At 39.2% G+C, this 26435-nt stretch overlaps 2 protein-coding genes across 5 annotated transcripts in view; one reads left to right on the plus strand and one right to left on the minus strand.

Annotated features, from left to right (window-relative positions):
* ACER3 (alkaline ceramidase 3) overlaps nt 1-26435 on the plus strand; it is a 157692-nt gene that overhangs the window by 80713 nt on the left and 50544 nt on the right. For all 4 annotated transcript variants that reach the window (XM_005216317.5, XM_024975532.2, NM_001102285.1 and 1 more), the window contains 3 exon segments: nt 16235-16287; nt 19001-19082; nt 21889-21924. In XM_005216317.5, coding sequence (XP_005216374.1) covers nt 16235-16287; nt 19001-19082; nt 21889-21924 — 171 coding nt within the window.
* On the minus strand, nt 10813-12895 carry LOC786726 (heterogeneous nuclear ribonucleoprotein K-like). The gene is given in 2 exon segments (XM_059875138.1): nt 10813-12276; nt 12279-12895. Coding segments are annotated over 2 exon segments (1389 nt in total). The 5' UTR covers nt 12703-12895; the 3' UTR covers nt 10813-11311.

Consider the following 26435-nt stretch of genomic DNA (forward strand, 5'->3'; position numbering starts at 1 on the left):
GGGTATCTTCTCACTTATTTAAGTCTTTTAAATTTCTTTCAATGATGTTTTATAGTTTATGTGCAAGTCTTGACTTCTTTTGTGTAGGTATTCTTTTTGATGCTATAAATGAAATTGTTAATTTCATTTTCTGATTTCTCATGCCATTGTATAGAAATAACAATGATTTTTGCCTATTGCTCCTATTCCTGCAGCCCTCTTGAACTTGTTTTTACCTCTTACAGTTTTATGTGTATATGTATATGGATTCATTAGGGATTTTTGTCATATGTAAATAGAGATAGCTTTACGTCTCTTTAGCAATTAAATGGCTTTCACTTATTTTTCTTGCCTAACTGCCCTGACTTGGACTTCTTGGACAGTGTTTTATTTTTAATTGAAATATAGTTAATTTACATTATTATATTAGTTTCAAATGTACAACATAATGATTCCATATTTTTACAGATTATATTCCATTATAAATTACTATAAGATAATGGCTGTGGTATGCTATATATCTTTGTTGCTTATCTATTTTATATTGGTATGCTATGTATCTTTGTTGCTTATCTATTTTCTATGTAGTACTTTGTTTCTATTAATTCTACACTCTAATTGTCCTTCCCCTCTTCCTCTTCTCTTTGGTAACCACAAGTTTGTTTTCTATATTTGTGAATATGTTTCTGTTTTGCGTGTATATTCATTTGTATCCTAGACACTGTTGAATAGAAGTGGAGAGAACAGACATCCTTATTTTCTTCCTATCTTAAGAAGAAAGCTTTCAGGTTTTCACCATTAATTATAATATTAACTTTATTAGGCTGACGAAGTTCCCTTCTACCTCATTTGAGTGTTTTTAATCAAGAAAAAGTGTTGGAATTTTCAGATTTTTTCTGTATCTCTTGAAATGATTGTGTGGTTTTTCTTCTTTATTATATTAGTATGGTCTAGTATGTTGATTTATTTTCACATATAATACCAACGTTGCATTCCTGTGCTAAATTCCATTTAATCAAGGCATATAATCTTGAGTGAATATCCTTGTAGGAAACGTGCACTAAACTACTTTGGAGTTGTGGAACCTCATGTCACTGGCTGACTCAAATGGTTCAGGGAGAAGAAAATTATTTTTATTGTACTTTAAACAGAAAAACAATGGACGTATACTTTGACCCAGTAATTGCACTCCTAGGATTGCTTCCTAAGAAAGTAATCAGAGGTAGAGAAAAGGTGTTTCACAAAGATATTTATCAGAGCATCACATGTGATAAAGAATTTTAAACGATCTAAATGTTTAACAGTAGGAAGGTCTTTTGGAATTCCCTGGCAGCCCAGTGGTTACAGGGCTCAGCACTTTCACTGCTGACACCTGGGTTAATCCCTGGTTGGGGAACTGAGACCCCACAGGCTGTGAGACATGGCCAAACAAAAAGAAAACAATAATTTAACAGTTGCTAAATATGCTGTGATATACCTAAACTAAAGTAATATTTTTGAAGACTGTTTACATGGGAAAATATTATAAAGATGTAAAACTTTGTGTAATATGATATCAGTTGTATAAATAATAATGAAAAGACTGGGAGGAAGTACATTTTGCCTCTCCTTTCCCCTTTTTTACAAAGTTTGTAATCTGTGGCCCTCAATTATAATAATTCTCACCCATCCATATAGATACCCTTAAAGCCATCTTGCTTTTTGAGTAATATTTAGCCCAGATCAAGCTCAATTACCTGCCTACTATGTGCCTGAACTCAGTAGCTAAGTATTGCTCATAGAAGTCACATCCCTTTGTTGAGTGACCTCACTTTTAAGTTATTAAACAGAAATTGCAAATAAGCACCGAATGCCACAAAGCAGTGCAATTACATTTCCCTCATAATTTCACTTCCCAGAACCATTATTTTACACCTGTTTCCTTTTTTAGATTTCTTTTTATATCTCTTTTGGCCTCATACCCTGTGCTCCAGAATCACTGCAGATGGTGACTGTAGCCATGAAATTAAAAGACACTTGCTCCTTGGTGTGACAAACCTAGACAGCATATGAAAAAGCAGAGACATTACTTTGCTGACAGAGGTCCATCTAGTCAAAGCTATGGTTTTTCCAGTAGTCATGTATAGGTGTGAGAGCTGGACTGTAAAGAAGGCTAAGTGCCGAAGAATTGATCCTTTTAACTGTGTGGAGAAGACTCTTGAGCATCCCTTGGACAGCAAGGAGATCAAACCAGTCAATCCTAAAGGAAATCATTGGAAGGACTGATGCTGAAGCTCCAATACTTTGGCCACCTCATGGGAAGAACTGGCTCATTGGAAAAGACCCTGATGCTGGGGAAAATTGAAGGTAGGAAGAGAAGGGGGCGACAGAGGATGAGATGGTTGGATGGCATCACTGACTCAATGGACATGAATTTGAGCAAGCTCTGGGAGTTGGTGATGGACAGGGAAGCCTGGCGTGCTGCAGTCCATGGTGTTGCAGAGAGTCAGATATGACTGAGCGACTGAGCTGAACTGAACTGAGCATTCTATACAGTGTTTACTTTTTCTTCATGAAACAGTTATCTTGACTTCCTGGTTTTCCTTGTCTTATGGAAAACGAAATTCCCCCGGCTTTCTTCCTTACTCTACTGGCCACTCTTTTGCCCTGAGCCACGTTCTCTGTGGGCTTCCCTGGTGTTTCAGTATTTAAGAATCTGCCTACTAATGCAGGAGACATGGGTTCGATCCCTGGTCTGGAAAGATGCCCAGGAGAAGGAAATAACAACCCAGTCCAGCATTCTTGCCTGGTAAATCCCATGGACAGAGGAGCCTGGCATGCTACAGTCTATGGGGTTGCAAAAAGTTGGACATCACTCAGCAACTGAACAGCAGCAATCTTCTCTGTGTTCCCTCCTAGGTGATCTTATATAATCTCGTACGTTTGAATGTGACCTATACACTGATGATTCAAAACATCTCTATTCAGTTCTGATCTCACCTCTTAGCTATAGATTTGTGTATCCAAGCATGTTTGACATATCATAGACATTTCAACCTTTAACATGAGCAATATGTAATTCTTTATTTCTTTTCCCATAACTGTTCCTCCCTGGTGTTCCCCTGTGATGGCCTCACCCACCCATTTGCTGAATGGAAATGGGAATGGAAACATCCAAAAACCTGGAGTCATCCCTGATTTCTTTATTTTCCTCATCCCTCATGTTTAATTTGTCCTTCTGATTTTATTTTTAATGTATATCTAGATCTGCCTGCTCTCCCTGTTTTTACTGCTTCTACCTTAGTTTAAGAAATCACCATCCCACTTAGTTAATCACACAAGTGAATAAAAGAGTTATATTGAAATATTATAGAAACTCCTGGTCTATGGGTTTACATGCAGCTATATTTCTCTGCATTTCTGCATTTAGCAAATTTCCTGCAGTAAATATGAAGTACTTTTGTGATAAGAAAAATTCATGTTTATGTTTGTTTTAAAGAAGAGACTTTAAAGACGCCAGAGGTGCTTTGGTGGAATAATACTACTAACAAACCAGTCAGAATACCTTTCATCCTAAAGCAGACTGCCTCCTAATATTGGGGATATTTAACTCAGCATTAAGTTTTATTTACATGGTAAGATTATCATATTTTCCAAAGATGTTCACACCCACATATCCCATCCCACCTGCTTTTCTTGCAAGGTAACATTGACTCTCCTCAAGAGATGGAATCTTTGTTGCCCTTGAATACTGGGCAAGACTGTGACTATAGCAGATTCAAAGCTGTGTGACATCCAAGTTTGAATCACAGAAAGCAATACAGCTTCTGCCTAGTCCTCCTGGGATGCTCAGAACCCAGCATCATATTGTAAAGAAGCCACTTGCAAGGGCCAAACATAGATGTCTTTGCTGTACCTCACGCGTAATCCCCAGACTTTAGCCCGAGTCAACTGCCAGAAAATTGAGTGAGCAAGTCTTTGGGTGATTCCAGCTCCCAGCCTTTTGGCTATCCCAGCTCACACTGAGTGAAGTAGAGATGGACTGTCCTCTCTCAACTCTGCTTTCAATGCGTATGAATGAGCAAAGTAAACACTGCTATTTTAAGCTGCTGAATTTTGAGGTGGTTTTTTAATACAGTGACATATGACCAGAACAATTAAAAAACTTCTAGTCTAAATCTTTGCATGCAGTATTCTCTGACATTCCCTTAACACATGTTTTCTAAGACTTAGATAAATTTTAAAATTTCAAGGATCATTCCTGCTGTCTACTGTTCCTAAAATGTTTACCCTGGAAGTTAGTGTGTGTGTTTTCCACACATGAGGAAACTGGGCCAGTGTGCTTAGACAGGATATCAGACAGGACTAGGTGTCTGAGCTGGGGTGGTGATGTAGAGGCTCCCCAGCTGCAACCTGGCTATGTATTCAAATGAGAGACCTCAGAATAGTGAAATAACTAAAAATCTAGTCATGATGCCTGAGGAAGGAACTGGGAATGTTTAGCCTGAAGAAGAGAAGATATGCTTAGTTACCCCCTCTCAGCTGTATGCACCAGACTTTCTCTTTGCATTTGTTTATGTCTGGCCTCTCACTATTCAGTTTGTCTTTTAAACTCTCAGGCAAAGTGGTAGCTCCTCTAGGAAGCCTTCCATGGCCTCAGGGTGAGATTTGTACCCCTCATGTGTTCTTTCATAACACGCTTCATGCATCTGTATTACTGCCCTTATCCATGTTATTTTATTTGTATTTATGTGTCTGACTTCTGTAAGAGAGTATGAGTTACCGAGGACCAAGGATTGTCTAGTTGACCTTGGTATATTTATCCCCTGGGTCTTGCATATACCACAACATAAATGTTTTACAAATCAGTATTTAAAGTTGACACGAGGAGGACCAGGTTTATTCTGTGTGGTTCTAGTGGGGGTTAAAGATTGAGCCATCTTGCTCAACATAGGGAAGACTTTTCTTAGCCAATAGATAGTAAGGGCTACCTTAGAAAATCTTGAGTCCTCTGTCTTTAGAGGTTCTCAAGCATAGGCTGGACAGACACTTTCATCAGTTAAAAAAAATTTTTTTTTGATACCTAGCTAACAGGTATGCCCAGGTAAAGAATATATAATCCTTCTTTCAAGAAATCTGTGTTCTAGGGTTGAAGATTATATGCTAGTGAATGCAATGATAGAGGTATGTACAGGGTGCTATAGAAAGTGATTGTTAGGGCGGGGAGGTCAGAAAAGGGATTTCACACAAATTCAGACACTTGTTTGAGTTAAATTGTCAAAGATGAATAGGAATTTGCCGGGCCAACTGGAACCCACAGTTGTGAATAGGTTTGGCTTCTCAGGGTACTGAAAGCAGTACTGATACATTATGGTTGTAGTCGTGCAGTGGGAGAATGGATGTGGTGATGATGGTGACAGCGCTACCGGCAATAACAGCTACCATTTGTTACATTATTGAGTACCTGCTCAGAGCAGGCATTGAACTAAGTGGAAGGAGATGTGGTTTAGGGAACTCACCACAGGCCCGTCAAAGCCTCATGGACTTTATCCTCTGTGAGTCATTATTTTAACCTGCATTTTGAGCAGAGGTAGGACACGCTTTGATTTGCTGGTAAGCTTAGTTGTTGGCGAGATTGTCACCAAGGTAACATCACATTTGGATGGACACGATGGCTGTTGATCCTGCGGTCTTTGGCACTGTGTTTTTGTCGTTATTATCATACTGTTTTATCAACTTCATGGGCAAATTTTACATACGCCTTATTTCATTTGCCCTTTTTCTACACTATTGTGATTTTATGTGCTTGTGTAACTGGGCAGAAATGAAATATGACCCATTTTATCAATGATTGAGGAGGAAGGAGGAGTCATCAATATTGAAGGATTGGTTTAAATAGCTTCTCCATTTTCTTAATGTAAACATAAAATGATCATAAATATTCACTACAAGTTCTCCCTGTCTTGTCTCCTTCCAGGATAAATTTGGCTCCACAGTGTTAGGCTGTTGTTTGTTAGGCACAATCGCTGAAGCAAAGTGAAAAATGGCAGAGTTGCCACATATCTGCCTCTGGTGGTCAGCAAACCATTTCACCAGCCTGAACTTGGTGTGTTGTAGCTATAGAGAAAGTGGAGGCCTGTTTTATTCCTGCACACACTGAGCACAGCAATTATTGACAGTTCTGTATTAAGAATGCTTTAGAGCTAGAGTGCTGAAAAGGCAGTGGCACCCCACTCCAGTACTCTTGCCTGGAAAATCCCATGGACGGAGGAGCCTGATAGGCTGCAGTCCATGGGGTCACTACGAGTCGGACACAACTGAGCAACTTCACTTTCACTTTTCACTTTCATGCATTGGAGAAGGAAATGGCAACCCGCTCCAGTGTTCTTGCCTGGAGAATCCCACGGACCAGGGAGCCTGGTGGGCTGCCGTCTATGGGGTCGCACAGAGTCGGACACAACTGAAGCGACTTAGCAGCAGCAGCAGCAGCAGAGCTAGATTGATATTTTCATTAGATTTATTGTTCCTAGGTGGCTGCTACATGAGTTCCAGTTCTGATTCTACCATTTTACTGGCTGTTTAAGCATAGTCATGCCACTTAATCTTGCTGAGCCTTAATTTTCTCATTTATCTAATGAGTCTAATAATACCTGTAGGAGTATTATGAGGATCAGTTGATTGGCATATGAAAAGACCATCATAGGATCTATTAATTAAGTGTCTAATAAATGTTAATTTCCTTCCTTTTTCTTCAGTCAGTCAGAATGTTTGAACCACCATTACTGATCCATGGTTAGTGATTCATTCCTGTAAGTAGTATTGAATTGTGTGTGCCCTTATGGAGGCTTTTCCTGACTCCTTCCTTGTGATCATTGTGTCACGTTTTTGTGGCAGCCAGTCAAGAGCAGTACATTTGGGAGTAGGATTAAGGACAGCATTATAGAGAAGGGGTAGAGATAATTGGTGTGGGCAGATGGCTGTCACATAAGGGGTGAAAAGTACCAACCAAAGGACAATTTAGAATCATATGAACCTTAATATTAAAAGAGATTTTTAAAATTTAGTCCAAATTTGTAAATTTTAGAAATGGAAGAATAGCCCAAGAGAGGGAAAGTTATCTGACTAGAAGTTAGGGACAAGATTAGGACCCACATTTGTTTTGTTTTGTTTCATTTTAGGACTTTATCTTTCGTTGATGATTATAGGAACTTTAAGTTTTTAGGAGACTTCTCCCAGATTTTCTTTTCATCTATTCACTCATTCAATTCATTCTTTTATGCATTCACTAACTGATATATACAGTTACTGATAATCCTGGGGAGGGTAAAAATTGAAGAAATTTTTTCTTTGTGTTCTTCTGCTATTTCTATGTATTCTGTACTGAGCATGTAATATGTTTGATGTTAGTGGAAAAATGCTATTAAAAGAATATTCATGTATTTCAACTAAGTAAAAATAATTATATTTATCCTAGAAACTAAAACCAAAGAAAAATGTTTGTTCACTTATAACTTTGTTTATAATACAAAAATAAAAATAGCTTAAATGTTAGGTAGTAATATAAGCAATATCAGACTTTATAATGTCAACAGCAGATGTTCTGGTTATAAATAAATACTACCCTTCTTTCTCCTTTGCTCCCTATTTCAGTGAATGAAACCACCTTACATCCAAAACCAAAACCAAAACCTTTGATTCATTTCTAATTTCTCCTGCTTTTCTCACTTCTAGAAACTCTAAAACCTCTTGATTCAACTTCTGTATAATAACTGTTGAGTGCATCTACCTCTGGCTCTCTCCATCTGCCTCTGCCTTAATCTGTTATCTCCAACCCAGATTCCTATAACTGGTTCCTAATTGATGTCTCTGCCTCCCCCATCAGCCTTTTTACTGAAATAGAAATACTCTTATCTTTTTCCCTTCAGAGCATTCTCCACACATACCTGATCTGACACCACATATTTACTACTGTACTAGTCATCTCAGGCTGTATGTTGTCACCCTGCTTATTTAACTTATATGCAGAGTACATCATGAGAAACACTGGGCTGGAAGAAGCACAAGCTGGAATCAAGATTGCCGGGAGAAATACAGTAATCTCAGATATGCAGATGACACCACCCTTATGGCAGACAGTGAAGAGGAACTAAAAAGCTTCTTGATGAAAGTGAAAGAGGAGAGTGAAAAAGTTGGCTTAAAGCTCAACATTCAGAAAACGAAGATCATGGCCTCTGGTCCCATCACTTCATGGGAAATAGATGGGGAAACAGTGTCAGACTTTATTTCTGGGGGCTCCAAAATCACTGGAGATGGTGATTGCAGCCATGAAATTAAAAGACGCTTACTCCTTGGAAGGAAAGTTATGACCAACCTAGATAGCATATTCAAAAGCAGAGGTATTACTTTGCCAACAAAGGTCCGTCTAGTCAAGGCTATGGTTTTTGCAGTGGTTATGTATGGATGTGAGAGTTGGACTGTGAAGAAAGCTGAGCGCCGAAGAATTGATGCTTTTGAACTGTGGTTTTGGAGAAGACTCTTGAGAGTCCCTTGGACTGCAAGGAGATCCAACCAGTCCATTCTAAAAGAGATCAGTCCTGGGTGTTCATTGAAAGGACTGATGCTAAAGCTGAAACTGCCACCTGATGCGAAGAGTTGACTCATTGGAAAAGACTCTGATGCTGGGAGGGATTGGGGGCAGGAGGAGAAGGGGACGACAGAGGATGAGATGGCTAGATGGCATCACCAACCGATGGACATGAGTTTGAGTGAACTCCGGGAGTTGGTGATGGAGAGGGAGGCCTGGCGTGCTGTGATTCATGCGGTCACCAAGAGTCGGACACAACTGAGCGCCTGAACTGAGTCATCTCAGACTGCCATTACAAAATACCATAGACTAGATGGTTTAAACAATAGATTTTTTTCAGGGTATCAGCGTGATCAGATCTGGTGAGAGAGCTCTCTTCCTGGCTTGGAGTCAGCCACCTTCTTGCTAGTTTTCTCGTGTCTCTTCTTAGAATTAATTAATTAATTAATTAATTCCATCATGAGGGCCCGGCCCTCATGACCTCATCTCACCCTGATTACCTCCCAAAAGACTCATCTCCAAATACCATCAGACTGGGGGTTAGACCTTCAGCATATGAATTTGTGTTTGACACAAATATTCAGTTTGTAACAACTTTATTATCTTCTGTATTCTTGATGCTCTGGCACATGAATATACAAGGGATAGCCAGTTCTTAGATATAGCAAAACTACTCAGCCTGAACTGTGCCTTTTATATGCAAACTAACCAATTCAGAACCCATTCTCTAAACTACCTCTTACACTACAGGAGGCAGTATTTCTCTGCCCTAATCATTTCAGTGCCAGGTACCTGATAGTGCCAGCCATGAAATCAGAAGACAGTTGCTTCTAGGCAGGAAAGTGATGACAAACCTAGACATTGTGTTGAAAAGCAGAGACATTACTCTGCTGAGAAAGGTTCGTGTAGTCTTTACAGTGGTTGCATACGGTTATGAGAGCTGGACTGTAAGGAAGGCAGAACGCCAAAAAATTGATGTCTTCCAACTGGTGCTGGAGAAGACTCCTGAAAGTCCCTTGGACAGCAGGGAGATCAACCCTGAATATTCACTGAAAGGACTGATGCTGAAGCTGAAGCTCCAGTATTTTGGTTATCTGAGGCACACAGCCGACTCATTGGAAAAGTCCCTGATTCTGGGAAAGATTGAGGGCAGAAAGAGAAGAGGGTGTCAGAGGATGAGATGGCTGGATGACATCACTGATATAATGAACATGAACTTGGGCAAACTCTGGGAGATGGTGAGGTACAGGGAGGCCTGGTGTGCTGCAGTCCATGGGGTTGGAAAGAGTTGGACTAGGTGACTGAACAGTAGTAGCAACAACCAGATAACTAGAGATAACGCCTATATCCTAGAGCCCCTTGAAGTTATTCAAATTAGTCAATTCTAAACCTGCTTACCTTCCCTTGCCTTGCATTTCTTAGGGAAATAGCTATAAAGGCTCTTGCCCATAACCTTCCTCTTGTTCTTTCTGCCTCCTGACTGACCCTGGTGCTTTGCTGTGCTGCTCTGCATGGCAAGGCAGTTCTCTCTTGGGAACTGTGAATAGCAAACTATCTTTTCCTTCTTTTTCTTTTTGAAGGAGGAAAGTTCCCCCTTAATTTTCACCTCCTATTTTGTTTGTTTACTTTTTTTTTTTTCATCTTTTTTTTTTTAATTGTTCACAAACATTTCCTACATAATCCAACATACAACAGAGAAATGGTACATCTTTTTCTTTCAATTTGCATACAATGGAAAAACAAGAGTATATATATATTTTACAAAGTTTAACTAATAGACACTACCAAGCTGACAGTTTAAGTCTATATGTGAGAAATTATCTAATAAAAAATAATCAGAATTTATTTAGCATCAGTCACTTCCATAACCAAGTATTATTCTGATTGATAAAACTTGTCATTAAGCTTCTGGTATAAACTTATACCACTATTCCATCGGTTGTGTTGCTCCCCACCTTGGTTCTTCAGAATTACGAACAGAAAATCGTTGCAAAGTAGGGGCAAGCATTTGCAAAAACAAACAAAAATCCCCAGCTTATTATAAGCATGAATGTGTGGTGGAATTTCCTCCCAAGCAATGGACTTCAAATCATTAAGAATCACCAGAACTGAGTATTGTCAAGATATTTTGCCTAAGTCCAAGAAGAGATGCCATTTATTTATATCCAACAGAGGACTGAAAATTAAACTTAGTGTTCCGTTTGGGGGTAGGTTGGAGGGAATTCAGCCATTTGAAAAATGACCATCTTAAAAAAAATGACCACCAAAAATAGGTTCACTAAATTTATTTTAAAAATCATAAAACGTTTCTTACAAAAGAGCATTACATTCTGCACACTGCTCTGAATAGATGCCAGGGACATATGGACTACTGTTACTTTTCCTCCCTGTCCCATCACCCCAAATGTTACAGTGACCACAAAGCAAAGTGTTCACAATAATTACATGGGGGGACTTCTTTAAACCACCAACAATGAACAAAAATTAAAATTCACTCACTCTGCTGCTGTTTCAAAATTTCAATGTTAGTTTTTGCACACCCTCCCCCACCCCCACCCTGTTTGTAAGGAACTAAAACATTACATCTGGTGAACAGCAAAGATTTCACTACACCTCAAATGCAGAACACCTATGAAGCAGAGGAAAGTTGGCTTTTTAAACAGAAGCAGATAAAAAAAAAAGATGCAGGACTCCTTCAGTTCTTCACTAGTCTTATAAAAACTTTCCAGAATACTGCTTCACACTATAAAAAAGAAAAAATATCTTGCTTTAGAATCCTTCAACATCTGCATACTGCTTCACACTGTTCTGCAGCAAATACTGTGCATTCTGTATCTGGTCCTGTGTTCCCGTAATGGTAATGATCTGATCTTCGGATCCTTCTAAAGGCTCATCAATTTTGATCGAAGCTCCTGACTCATGACGGATTTGTTTAATCCGATGACCACCTTTGCCAATAATAGATCCAGCCAAATCTTTGGGAATAGTTACTTGTGTAGTAATAATAGGTCCACCAAGATCACCATATGAGCCACAACCCCCTGCATAGGAATAATCATATCCAGAGCCACCCTGTGGTTCATAAGCCATCTGCCACTCTGATGGGCTCCATGTATCTATTGCAGAGTCCCAGGTTTCATCAGCACTGAAACCAACCATGCTATCATAACGGTCTCCAGGTCTTCCTCTTCTGTCATAGGCTATTAGATCTCCTCCTCTAGGTGGTGGTGTTGGTGGAAGAGGAAGATTCTGAGCTCTACTACCTCCCCGGGCACCTCGTCCGGGAGGGGGTGGAGGAGGTCCTCGACGAGGGTTCATATCTTCATAATCTCTTCTGGAGAGAGGCATGGGATGCCCACCCGGACCAGGCGGCATTCTGTCAAAACCACCTCTTCCCCGCATGGGAAATCCCACAGGACGTCCACGGCGGTCATCAAACATCATTGTAAAACCACCATAATCATAGGTTTCATCATAAAAATTGGGATCATAAGGCTGAGCGCGTCCTTTGATGGGAGACTCTGATATAAGATCAAGGATGATCTTTATGCACTCTACAACCCTATCAGGTTTTCCTCCGATAAGAATGACTCTTTCAGTAGATTGAGGACAACATTCCTGGAAAAGCTTGATTGTTGTCTGAGTGTTCTCTCGAAGTTCTTTGATTTGAGCACCTTTGACTCCAATAATTCCTCCTGCCAGACTCTGATGAATCAACAGTCTCAACTCGCAAAGTTACTTCCTTTATAGTATTGGTAATTTAAGCATTCCACAGCATCAGATTCGAGTGGGAGCTGGCTGGTTGCAGTGGGTGATGGCAACTGCAGGCCCTCTTCCAAGGTAGGGATGATTTTCTTCAGAATTTCTCCAATTGTTTCAATATCGGCACTGATACTCAATATGCACTTGGGGCCACTGCTGTCTGGGACTGAAACACTGGCATTGTAGTCCGTACGGAGAGCCTTAATATTCTTGCCTCCTTTTCCAATCACTGCCCCAGCATTCTTGCTCTGAAGCAGAATGCGTAATTCAACCATCTCATCAGTGTTTCTAGATCTTTTAAAAGCTTGTTCCTCTTCCATATCTTCAGCAGGGCGTTTACCAAATTCGCCATTGGTTTCAGTGTTGGGAAAGGTTTCCTCTGGCTGTTCAGTTTCCATTTTCTTGTATTCATGGGACACACCAATCAGTTATTAAATATATCCTTCCAGGGCAGAACTGAAGTGTTCTGGGCGGGACCAACTGACACCCTAGTGCTGTAGTAGCCTATAGGCCGCAAATAGGCGGGAAGTAGGCAAGATGTCGAGGTCGGTGCAGCAGAAAAACAGAGGATAATGGCGTCTGCAGTGCTTTTGCCTGAAGCGCCCTCCGCCTTTCCGTTTGCTTGTTTTTGACCTTGCCACAATACTTGCAGAATCTTAGCTCCCCAACTAGGGATCTACTCGGGCCCCAGCACTGGTAGTGCAGAGTCATAACCAGGGGACCACCAGGAAATTCCTTTTCAGTGGCAGTCATCTCCTGATCTATTGGCTTCACCATACCTGAATAATAATAAAATTTATATTACAAAACATACTACCACAGTTGTGAACTGAATTGTGTCCCCTTAAAAATCACATATTGACTGTTTGCAGATGATAGGATACTTACATAGAAAATCCTAAAGCAACATCAGAAAACTCTCAGAGCTCATCAATGAATCTGATAAAGTTGCAGGATACAGAATTATTATATAGAAATCTGTTGCATTTCTGTGCACTAACAAAGAAATATCAGAAAGAGAAACTGAGATAATCCCATTTACTATTACAACAAAAAGAATAAAATACGTAGGAATAAACCTACCTGTGGAGGCAAAGCTTCCCTGGTGACTCAGCTGGTAAAGAATCCGCCTGCAATGCTGGAGACCTGGGTTCAATCCCTGGGTTGGGGAGATCCCCTGGAGAAGGGAACGGTTACCCACTCCAGTGTTCTGGCCTGGAGGACTCCATGGACCATATAGTCCATGGGGTCGCAAAAAGTTGAACATGACCGAGTGACTTTCACTTCACTTCACAGAGGCAAAAGACCTGTACTCGAAAAGTATAAGACCATGATGAAAGAAACTGAAGATGACTCAAACAGGTAGAAAGATACATCATGTTCTTAGATTGGAAGAAACAGTATTGTCAAAATGACCATACTGCCCAAGGTGATCTATAGATTCAGTGCAATCCCTAATAATACATTTTTCACAGACTTAGAACGAAAAGTTTAAAATTTTAAATGGAAATACAAAAGACCCATTTAGATGTTTAATGTAAAGTCAGTAGATCCTGGTACAAAACTTTAAATAAAGGAATCTTCATAAAACTGGTGGTTGATTTACCTGCAGCTTGGGCTCCAAAATCACTGCAGATGGTGACTGCAGCCATGAAATTAAAAGATGCTTACTCCTTGGAAGGAAAGTTATGACCAACCTAGATAGCATATAAAAAGCAGAGACATTACTTTGCAACAAAGGTCCGTCTAGTCAAGGCTATGGTTTTTCCTGTGGTCATGTATGGATGTGAGAGTTGGACTGTGAAGAAAGCTGAGCACCGAAGAATTGATGCTTTTGAACTGTGGTGTTGGAGAAGACCCTTTAGAGTCCCTTGGAGTGCAAGGAGATCCAACCAGTCCATTCTGAAGGAGATCAGTCCTGGGATTTCTTTGGAAGGAATGATGCTACAGCTGAAACTCCAGTACTTTGGCCACATGATGCGAAGAGTTGACTCATTGGAAAAGACTCTGATGCTGGGAGGGATTAGGGGCAAGAGGAGAAGGGGACGACAGGATGAGACGGCTGGATGTCATCACTGACTCAATGGACGTGAGTCTGGGTGAACTCTGGGAGTTGGTGATGGACAGGGAGGCCTGGCGTGCTGCGATTCATGGGATCGCAAAGAGTCGGACACGACTGAACGACTGAACTGAACTGTCATTGTGTTATACCAGTGTTTTTGAACATTTAAAGGTGACTCAAGTGAAAGGTCTTGGAGGCAACATAATATAAAAGAGTCCCTTCAAAATCTGGCTCTGTTACTTATTAGCATTGTGATCTTCTAAATGTTGCTTAAACCATCTAAGCCTCAGTGTTTTCATCTTGGAATGTAGATAATAGTTCCTACCTTAGGATTGTGCAGATTAAATGAGATAATGAATGTGAAACATTTAATCATAATACCTTGCACAAATGCTGTCATTTTCATTATTATAATAATTTACTAGAATATATTGCTTTGCATAAATTCTCTTCCTTCTCCCTAGAATGCCTTTCTTTGCCATCTCACTTCATTTCCTGCCACTACCTTTTCTGGCTTCTTTTGCTTCTTTTTTGGGAATATTTACTGTATATTTAATCACTTATTTTTCATTCCCTCTACCTCAATAGACTGTGAACTGCCTGAGGGGAATTATGTGATTATGTCTTGTTTTCTTCATATCCTCAGCTCCTAACATGTTGCCTAGCGTATAGTAGTATATTATTAAAGAATTCATTAACTGCATATTTAGTGAGTAAATTCTATAGGATTGGTTTAAGGATTAGAAGTAAACCCTCCCCCGCCTCCCCCCCAAAAAAAAAATAACTATCATAACACTTAGCTGGACACTCTCCAGCTTGTAGTTTAATATATAGTAGCTATAGTTGTTCCTACCTGGAGAATCCCAGGGACGGGGAGCCTGGTGGGCTGACATCTATGGGGTCACACAGAGTCGGACACGACTGAAGTAACTTGGCGGCAGCAGCAGCTATAGTTGTGAGAAGGCAATGGCAACCCACTCCAGTACTTTTGCCTGGAAAATCCCATGGACAGAGGAGCCTGGTAGGCTGCAGTCCATGGGGTCGCAAAGAGTCAAACACGACTGAGTGACTTCACTTTCACTTTTCACTTTCATGCATTGGAGAAGGAAATGGCAACCCACTCCAGTGTTCTTGCCTGGAGAATCCCAGGGACAAGGGAGCCTGGTGGGCTTCCATCTCTGGGGTCGCACAGAGTCAGACACGAATGAAGCGACTTAGCAATAGCAACAGCTATAGTTGTTATTATTGCTAATAATAATATTATTTCTCAGAGACATACTTTGACGTCACTTACATTAACTGACTTCCCCAGCCATTACTATCTCTTCTTATATATATGAGTGGTTGTTCAGTTGCTCAGTCTTGTCTGATTCTTTACAACACCATGGACTGTAGTACGCCAGGCTTCCCTGTCCTTCACCATCTCCTGGAGCTTGCTCAAACTCATACCCATTGAGTCAGTGATGCCATCCAACCATTTTATTTATCTTAGGTGCTATAGGATGAAGAAAAAAATGCAAAAGAATACTGATAGGACCTATCACCTGTATATGATGGACATCATTCCTTGATGGAGGCATGTTATCATAGTTTATGATGCTGAATGATCCAAGCTGAGCAGTGAGTCAGGCATCCTACTTAAATATGTACATTAAGACAGATGGATGGCTAGATAAGTTCATTTGTTCAAAAACAATAATCTATACACACAGAGAGTAAATTAGATAATGATATATATATGATAATTAGTAAAATGTATTAGATAATAAGAGGTGACCATCTTAGTCATTCTGATGTTTTATTTTGGATTTTGATAATAATTGCAGCTCTACAGTATTCAAGTCCTATTACCTGTCTGTTTCTTTTAGCTATTGGATGAACTCCCAATGATCTACAGCTGTTGTATATTTGTATACTGCATGTAAGTATTTATGTTTAAAATTCATTTACTTGATATATTTTAAAATTCATGTTTGTTTCATAGGGAATTAACATAACTAATGCAGTTATATTACTGGGAGATAAAAACGGTGTAGAAGATTATAACTTTTGTGATTTTAATACAGAGTATAATCTTTTGGAAGTTATACTAACAATGGTTATGAATTTGTGTGATCTCAAATATATTATCCAAAATCCATAACATTTTTCTACTTTGTACCTTGAATTATGCAGGGCAGCAAGTCATCTCTAAATTTTCACAGTTGTACAAGATAAATGGGTATTGTCCCCATTTTATCAAAGACTATAAGCATAGCTTATGCTGAGATGACTTGCTTAAGGTCATGCAGTTAATAACCTACAAGTTTAATAAACTTAACTTTTAAAGTATACCTTCTGTTCCCTAGTATTAATACTTCAAACTTGTCTGAACCTCTTATGTGATGGTTATCTGATTCTTTTCAACCAGATCATCATTGCTAGCTCAATAATATCTTCTTTTAAAGATATGCAAAAATAAAAAGTTTTCATATGTATACTATGGTTGATTCATGTTGATGTTTGACAGAAAACAACAAAATTCTGTAAAGCAATTATGACCAACCTAGACAGCATATTAAAAAGCAGAGACATTACTTTGCTGACAAAAGTCTGTCTAGTCAAAGCTATGGTTTTTCCAGTAGTCATGTATGGATGTGAGAGTTGGACTATAAAGAAAGATGAGCATGAAGAACTGATGCTTTTGAACTGTGGTATTGGCGAAGACTCTTGAGAGTCCTTTGGACTGCAAGGAGATCAAACCAGTCAATCTTAAAGGGAGTCAGCCCTGAATATTCACTGGAAGGACTGATGCTGAAGCTGAAGTGCCAATACTTTGGCGACCTGATGCAAAGAACTGACTCCTTGGAAAAGACCCTGATGCTGGGAAAGATTGAAGGCAGGGGAAGAAGGGAATGACAGAGGATGAGATGGCTGGATTGCATCACTGAATTGATGGACATGAGTTTGAGCCAGCTCCAGAGTTGGTGATGGACAGGGAAGCCTGGCGTGTTGCAGTCCATGGGGTCACAAAGAGTCGGACATGACTGAGTGACTGAAATGAACTGAAAAACTAAATAAATTTTAAAAAATTAAAAATAGTTTGAAAAAATATATTATTAAAAAGAACTCATCAGAAACTGTTTCTGAAATAACCAGAAGTAATTATTTTAGGCTCCCTGGGCCTGTGGTCTCTGTTGCAAGTCTTCAACCTCTGCTATTATAGCATAAAAGCAGCCACAGATAAGCTATAAACCAATGGGTGTAACAGTGTTCCAGTACATTTTATTTACAAAGTCAGTTTAGGTTGAGAAACTGATTTTTGCACTGTGGTTTAAATATCAATAACCTCAGATATGCAGATGATACCACCCTTATGGCTGAAAGTGAAGAGGAACTAAAAAGCCTCTTGATAAAAGTGAAAGTGGAGAGTGAAAAAGTTGGCTTAAAGCTCAACATTCAGAAAACGAAGATCATGGCCTCTGGTCCCATCACTTCATGGAAAACAGATGGGGAAACAGTGGAAACAGTGTCAGACTTTATTTTTGGGGGCTCCAAAATCACAGCAGATGGTGATTGCAGCCATGGAATTAAAAGACACTTACTCCTTGGAAGGAAAGTTATGACCAACCTAGATAACATATTCAAAAGCAGAGACATTACTTTGCCGACAAAGGTCTGTCTCGTCAAGGCTATGGTTTTTCCAGTGGTCATGTATGGATGTGAGAGTTGGACTGTGAAGAAAGCTGAGTGCCAAAGAATTGATGCTTTTGAACTGTGGTGTTGGAGAAGACTCTTGAGAGTCCCTTGGACTGCAAGGAGATCCAACTAGTCCATTATAAAGGAGATCAGTCCTGGGTGTTCATTGGAAGGAATGATGCTACAGCTGAAAATCCAATACTTTGGCCACCTCATGTGAAGAGTTGACTCATTGGAAAAGTCTCTGATGCTGGGAGGGATTGGGGGCCGGAGAAGAAGGGGATGACAGAGGATGAGATGGCTGGATGGCATCACCGACACGATGGACATGAGTTTGAGTGAATTCCAGGAGTTGGTGATAGACAGGGAGGCCTGGTGTGCTGTGATTTATGGGGTCGCAAAGAGTCGGACATGACTGAGCAACTGAACAGAACTGAACCCCAATCTAGAAAAATATGTCATCAACCCATCTGTGACAGTGCAGATTTGGGCACTTAGAAAACCTAAGATCAAAACCAAGGAAATTCTAGCTACTGTTTTCTGAAACCTATTCTTAAGACTGAGACTAGAGTCTGTGCTCTCCCTAACATTGTTTGTTGATCTATATTTTCTGTCAAAACTATATTTATTGAAAGAAAAAGTAACAGTGAGCATTGATAAACTAATATCCTGATACACCTGTACCTGCGTGAGACAACGTTGAGAGTAGATAATTTAATAAAAGAGCAGAAGATGACTGCTTTCTTCCCTTATTTGAAATCAGGTGTCTTCTCCTGATCCCCACAGCCTGTTGAAGGCTGTAGGCCGTGTGGGTTCTCTAAGATGAGTGTGTGGTTGCAAGGAAATGATGGGCACCAGTATACCCAGGGCATGTATACACATGGCAAAATAGCATTCTGTTTGTTTTCCTAGTTTTATATTCTAAAACAAGTTTCTCTCTTTTTTTTCTTTTTAAGGTTTGAATGTTTTAAGATGAAGAAGTCTGTAAATTACCATCTGCTTTTTACCTTAGTTCTCTTCAGTTTAATAGTAACCATGGTAAGTCATATTTTATTTCTAATAAATTAAGCATGTGAACTGCCATTTATGGAGTTTGGTACATTTTGCTTCTAGTGTTTGCTTCATGCTGTTCAAACTGAAATATTTCTAAAGGAAACTCCCTTATAGATATTGCTTCTTTGTTTTCTATTTAGGTGTTATTTCTCAACAAAAAGTTGAAACAATTTTTTTTTTTAAACCTGTTTGGTTTTTTTTTTTTTTTTTGACAGGAAGTGGGAAAAGTCAAAAAGCAGATATTCAATAGCAATAGAAAGCAAATAACGATTAACTTTTCCTCATGGATGAACATATTATGTCCTATTTGTTAAAAAAAGAAATTGGCTCTGATCTTTAGTGCCTCCTGTGACTATTTTAATGCCTAAACTTTTCCAAATAGGTTGAGATAGCTGATCACTTATGTGTGCCAGTTCATCTGTTCCCACATTTCTAGTACTACCTATAACCTGACAACTATCAAATCCACATCTTAAGCCTTAGATATCACTAATATTAGGAACCTCAATCTCAGCACATTCCAAGTTGGACTTATTTACCCCTGCCCCATGATACAAACCTACTCATTATCTTTCCTACAAAATCTGCTTATGCTCTAAGTTGCTTGTCTTGGTTGCTACTGCTGCTGCTAAGTTGCTTCAGTCGTGTCCAACTCTGTGCAACCCCAGAGACGGCAGCCCACCAGGCTCCCCCATCCCTGGGATTCTCTAGGCACGAACACTAGAGTGGGTTGCCATTTCCTTCTCCAAGGCATGAAAGTGAAAAGTGAAAGTGAAGTCGCTCAGTGGTGTCTGACTCTTTGCGACCCCATGGACTGCAGCCTACCAGGCTCCTCTGCCTGTGGGATTTTCCAGGCAAGCGTACTAGAGTGGGTTGCCATTGCCTTCTCTGCTTGTCTTGGTTAAGGACCTACTAAATACTCTGTTACTTAATAACTATGGGACTTTGGACAAGTTACTTAACCTCTTGAAATTTCCTCATTTGTAAAGTGAAAATAGTAATAAACATACATTTCATATTAGTTGTAAAAATTAATCCCTGGTACACAGTAAGGACTCCATAATTCTTTTGCCTTAAAAAAAAAAAAACTTTTAAGAGCCTTGCCCCTCTGCATTTCTTCTGTAACTAACAGTGAGAATCTGAAATTATGTAAAGGGAAATTAGTATTTTGAAATAGCAAATTTCAGAGTTTAAAAACATTCTGCCTTATTGAGTTTAGAGTTATACGTATATAAATATTTCATACACCTTACTATTAAAGCTTTCTGGTTGCTTGAAGGAAATGATCTACTCTTGTAAAGAAGGAACTTCCTCCAGGAATAAGAAATTCTGTAGCAAATTGTAAAATTACATAAAATTTGTGAGATCAGCAGTACATTAAATGAGGCTATAGAGATGTATAAAAATGGTCCTTCCTGTCAAAAAGATTATTTCCTTGTAGGGGAGAGAAGCAAACTAATAAATGCCATAACATTTATACATTGACAGTCTGGTAGAAAGAAGGATGAGTGGTGGATTCTGCTAAGCAGAAAAAAAAAACCTCAGAAAAGACTTCAAGAAAGAGGTATAATTTGAGCTGAATCTTAGAAGATGAGTGTTTACCAGCAGGGGCATTTGCTAACCCAGTGAAGCATGGCATGTTTAAAGATACAGAAGCATGAAACTAGCGTCTTTGGGGTAGCAGTATACTTTTTGGAGCCTAGGATGAGAAAGAGACAGGAAGATACGAATAAGGCCAAACAGAAAGGCTAGAGCAATGTCATGGGAAGGCTTTGAAATTTGGACTTTGTCTTGTAAGTGATAGGAGTCATTTCAGATTTGTGATTTAAATTTTGACTCCTCTCTACCATGTCTTTTTAAAGGTGTACTCTTACAGGGCAATAAATGCATACAATAAGTGGGCATTGAACTTAATCACCCACATGACATTGGAGCCTGAAACTAGAGTTTGTGTAACTGAAAATGTTTCTCAGTGAATGCATTAGAGATTTTTGGAAGCAGAAGAAAGAACAAGAAATTTATTTTAAATGTTTTTACTTATTAGCATATATTATCTGCTAGAGACTTGCACATATTTTGGCTAATTATTGCTAACTATTATTATTCCCATTATCCAGATAAGGAAAAATGAGTCTTTTGGTTAAATGACTTGCTCAGACATATAGCAAGTAAGTGGCAGTTTGAAATTTTGCTGCTAAGCCCAGTGTTCTTGCTAGTGTGAAACAGATCTGCTGCAGGGATTGTCAGCATAACCTCTTCAGCTCTGATGAGTATTCATGCATCTGTGCTCCCTGATGCTCATGCAGAGGCCAAGAGGCCAGAGTAGTCCACAACAGCTGTGAAACATTTAGTTTACCTTGAAGAAGCTCGGGCTTCCCTAGTGACTCAGCAGTAAAGAATCTGCCTGGGGTGCAGGAGACATAGGTTCAATCCCTGAGTCGGAAAGATCCCTTGGAGAAGGAAATGGCAACCCACTCTAGTATTCTTGTCTGAGAAATTTCATGGACAGAGGAACCTGGCAGGCTACAGTTCCTGGGGTCGCAACAGTCAGACATAACTTAGCAACTAAATGACAACATGATGAAGCTAGCCGTGGCGCAGACACACCTGAGATAGTAGCCCTTTTGTGGCAGCCACGTAATCTGATTGGTTTCACATGGCTGGAGTCAGTTCTAGGATGCAAAACAAGGGAAGCCAGAGACGTATGAGATTTGCAAGGTAGTAGGTATAGGTTTTCTTTCCCCTTCATAAGGCACTTCTTTCACATCTATTTCTTTTAATCTTTTTTCAGGTTTACCTTAAGGTAAAGGAGCCTATATTCCATCAGGTAATTTTTGAAAATTATTACACATTTTATTACTTAACCTGCTTTGTATTTTCCTTTTCTAGTATATTATATGCATGTATAACTTATGGAAATGAAATGGTGGATGCTCTACAAAAGAACAGTGTTTAAAACAGATTGCAGACAAGCTCCTTTAGGAGGTGTAACAAAACAAATACCAAGAACATTCAATGCCCAGGCTCCACTAGCTGTTGTTAGACAATCATGCAGGTGCAGCATTGCTCTTATAAGCACAAAAAACCAGGAAATATTATTCACATGCACATGTAAATAGTCTTTTTTATGACATTATCTTTTAGAGAAGATATAGGGAAAATACTCAAGAAATTTTCAGTCTAACATATATGAGTTGGGAGGTTATTTATATCAAAAGAAACAAACATAAGAAACTTTGGTATAAGAAATAGTAACTTATGTGCATCCTAGAAAGAAACTAGGGTAGAATGAGTATGAGACCCTTAATAAAGAGAGCCATTGTTTATTGAGTGGTGTGATGTGCCTGTCACTATGCTCATTACTACATAGACTTTAATCTCCACAGCAGTCCTAAAAATTATGGATTATTGTCTACATTTTAAGGGAAACTATCTCAGAGATACTAGGTAATTTGCCCCATGGTTACACAGTTACTAAGGGGCAGAGCTAGGATTCTAACTAGATTTGTTTGACTCCTGTCACTATTCTTTTAACAAAGCAGGATAGATAGAAATATATACATAAGCAAGGAACCACATATTCCAGGAGGATTAGAGGCCTTATACTCTTTAGAATATTTTGTGTTTATATTAAAAAGTAAATGTTCCTGTAACCTTTTAAACTAAAACTAGACAATAATCATCTGAAATATGTTTTTTAAAGAAATAAATTCCATATCCACATTATTGTGCCTAGGTTTTTTCCATAGGCCAGCTGAAAGGAGATGTACTGAATAACATAGATGGTATTGGGAGGGGGGCATTCTCACTTTCCTGTTTGTTATAACTCGAGGTGATGTCATTGTGTATTTATCCCTTTATTAGAAATATTTATTAACACAGTATAAAAATAAAGTAAGTTTATGTGAAGAATACTTCAGTTTTTATAAACTTCTTACTTGAAAAATTTGAGTTAATTTTTCTATGTTTATGACCACTCAGTTTTCTCTTTTGTGTTTTTTACTTATTTGGTACTGTGTTTTGTAATAAAAGGTACAAACTATTCATGTAACTTTCCATGCTGTAATTTCCTGTGTTTTTCCAATAATATTTTCTTCTCTGTGTATAGGAAAGATAAATAGATATCTGTGTATGCTGATAGGAGGGATGAAAACTTATAATTATGACTAATATCCTAGGCTTCAGTTCAGTTCAGTTGCTCAGTCATGTCCAACTCTTTACGATCCCGTTAACCGCAGCACGCCAGGCCTCCCTGTCCATCACCAGCTCCCGGAGTTCACTCAAACTCATGTCCATCGAATCAGTGATGCCATCCAGCCATCTCACCCTCTGTTGTCCCCTTCTCCTCCTGCCCTCAATCTTTCCCAGCATCAGGGTCTTTTCAAATGAGTCAGCTCTTTGCATCTAGGCTTAGAGATTAAAAATCAGGATAGGGAAATGAAGAAGTAGAGGAATGCTAGATGAAGTGGATAAGCATTCTGAAGGTAGGGATTCATTCATTCATTTATTCGTTAGATGTTTGCTGTATACTTTCTAAGTACCAAATTCTGAGCCTGATGTTGGAAATAAAGAGGCAGTAGAGCACAGACTTAAGATCTAAAGTCAAGCATAACTGAATTCAAGCTAGTCTTTCCACTTACTGTATAAGTTACTTAACTTTATTGAGCTTTGGTTTCCTCATTATTCAACAAACACTTTTTAAGTACCTTCAGTATACCAGGTGCTGTACTAGGCACAGGAGATATACTCCAGTTCAGTTCAGTCGCTCAGTCATGTCCGACTTTTTGTGACCCCATGGATCCCAGCACGCCAGGCCTCCCTGTCCATCACCAACTCCTGGAGTTCACTCAAACTCATGTCCATCGAGGTGGTGATGCCATCCAGCCATCTCATCCTCTGTCATCCCCTTCTTCTCCTGCCCCCAATCCCTCCCAGCATCAGTCTTTTCCAATGAGTTAACTTCACATCAGGTGGCCAAAGTACTGGAGTTTCAGCTTCAGCATCAGTCCTTCCAATGAACACCCAGGGCTGATCTCCTTTAGGATGGACTGGTTGGACCTCCTTGCAGTCCAAGGGACTCTCAAGAGTCTTCTCCAACACCACTGTTCAAAAGCATCAATTCTTTAGTGCTCAGCTTTCTTCACAGTCCAACTCTCACATCCATACATGACCGCTGGAAAAACCATAGCCTTGACTAGATGTACCTTTGTTGGCAAAGTAATGTCTCCGCTTTTGAATATGCTATCTAGGTTGGTCATAACTTTCCTTCCAAGGAGTAAGCGTCTTTTAATTTCATGGCTGTAGTCACCATCTGCAGTGATTTTGGAGCCCCCAAAAATAAAGTCTGACACTGTTTCCCCATCTATTTCCCATGAAGTGATGGGGCCAGATACCATGATCTTCGTTTTCTGAATGTTGAGCTTTAAGCCAACTTTTTCACTCTCCACTTTCATCAAGAGGCTTTTTAGTTCCTCTTCACTTTCTGTCATAAGAGTGGTGTCATCTGCATATCTGTGGTTATTAATATTTCTCCCGGCAATCTTGATTCCAGCTTGTGCTTCTTCCAGCCCAGTGTTTCTCATGATGTACTCTGTGTAAAGCGTCTGCCTACAATGTGGGAGACCCAGGTTCAATCCCTGGGTCAGGAAGATCCCCTGGAAAAGGGAATGGCAACCCACTCCAGTATTCTTCCCCGCCCCCCAAAAAAGCAGAGATATACTAGTGAGTGAAATAATGACATCTCTGCTCTTATAGAGCTCTATAGACTGCGTCTCTAAAGTTGGTATAATAATCTCCTAAAGTTGTCTAAGTTTAAATGAAACAGTGCATTTAAACCTAGCATGTAAAGAAAGTAAAAGAAAGTGAAGTCTCTCAGTCGTGCCCGACTGTTTGCGACCCCATGGATAGTAGCCTGCACCAAGCTCCTCCGTCCATGGGATTTTCAAGACAAGAGTACTGGAGTGGGTTACCGTTTCCTTCTCCAGGGAATCTTCCCAACCCAGGGATTGAACCCAGGTCTCTCACATTGTAGACAGATGCTTTACTGTCTGAGCCACCAGGGAAGTCCAGAGTAAATGTTAACTAGTATTAATATACTACATGGCTGTTGGTCTCAGAACTCACTATCTGATCAGGATGATTAACTTGTAAAAATGTATTTGTAGTATATATGCTTTATAATAAACATGTAAAAGAAGTACTAATGCAGGCAAAGACACAGTCTATCTACCTAGATGACTCAAAATAGAATTACAAAATATACTTATTGTATGTAGCTAAATAATTGCTTTCTTTGGTACTGAAGAGCAATAGTAAGGAAAACGGCTCACTGTTTTGATACAGTAGTATTCCTTGCTACTTTGTTAAGTTTTATTTAAAGAGAATTTAGCCTCAGATGTCTGATCTAGAGTATCCTATGCTGATCTGTTAAGTAATTATAATTGATACTTTCTATTTATGGCTTAAAAAAAAACTTATCCCTAATTATCTTCTGAGTATCATTTTTAAGAAAAGAGACCTTATTCTGAGAATCTTCTAATTGTCAAAGTTTAGAGTATTTTTCTTTCATATAAATGTTGATGTTTTTATTTGTAGAAACTTAGAAAAATTGCTTTGGAATTTGTAAGTGGAAAAATTGTTTTGGAATTTGTGACAAGATTTTTCAAAATCTTAACAATAATGAAAAAGGAAAGCAGAGCAATGTGGTTTAATCTAAAGGAACTCTGACTTAAGGCTGGGATCTTTATTTCTTACTACTTTGATTTCTTAAAGTTCAGAATCTCAGTATCTTGCTATTTTATTATCCATCAACAGATTTCTTGCTGTACAATAATCCAGTATTGTATTCTCCAATATCTTTGTCTGTAAAATGTTCAAAACAAGGATATGTACTATTTCATAAAGATTATATAAAAGTAATTAATATAAGATAATGCAAAGCATAAGGCAATAAGCATAATAATACTGTGTAATACTAAAATTACTTAGTAAGATGTAAGATGACATGCATAAATTTCTGCCTATGATGATCATGGAAAGCTTCTGAAAGAGATATTTGAGTTGAGCTAGACAAGAAGTAGTGATAGTAGTGATGTGTGTTTGCTTATTCGCTCAGTCGTGTCTGACTCTTATGACCCCATAGACTGTAGCCCACTAGGCTTTTCTGTCCATGGGATTCTCCAGGCAAGAATCCTGGAGTGGGTTGCCATTTCCTTCTCCAGGGGATTTCCTCACCCAGGAATCAAACCCAGGTCTCCTGCCTTGCAGGCAGATTCATTACCTACTGAGCTACGAGGGAAGCCCCGATAGTAGTGATAGTAAAATTAAAAGTACCTGTCA

The sequence above is a fragment of the Bos taurus genome, chromosome 15 (assembly GCF_002263795.3).
Source record: "Bos taurus isolate L1 Dominette 01449 registration number 42190680 breed Hereford chromosome 15, ARS-UCD2.0, whole genome shotgun sequence".
Lineage (NCBI taxonomy): Eukaryota > Metazoa > Chordata > Mammalia > Artiodactyla > Bovidae > Bos > Bos taurus.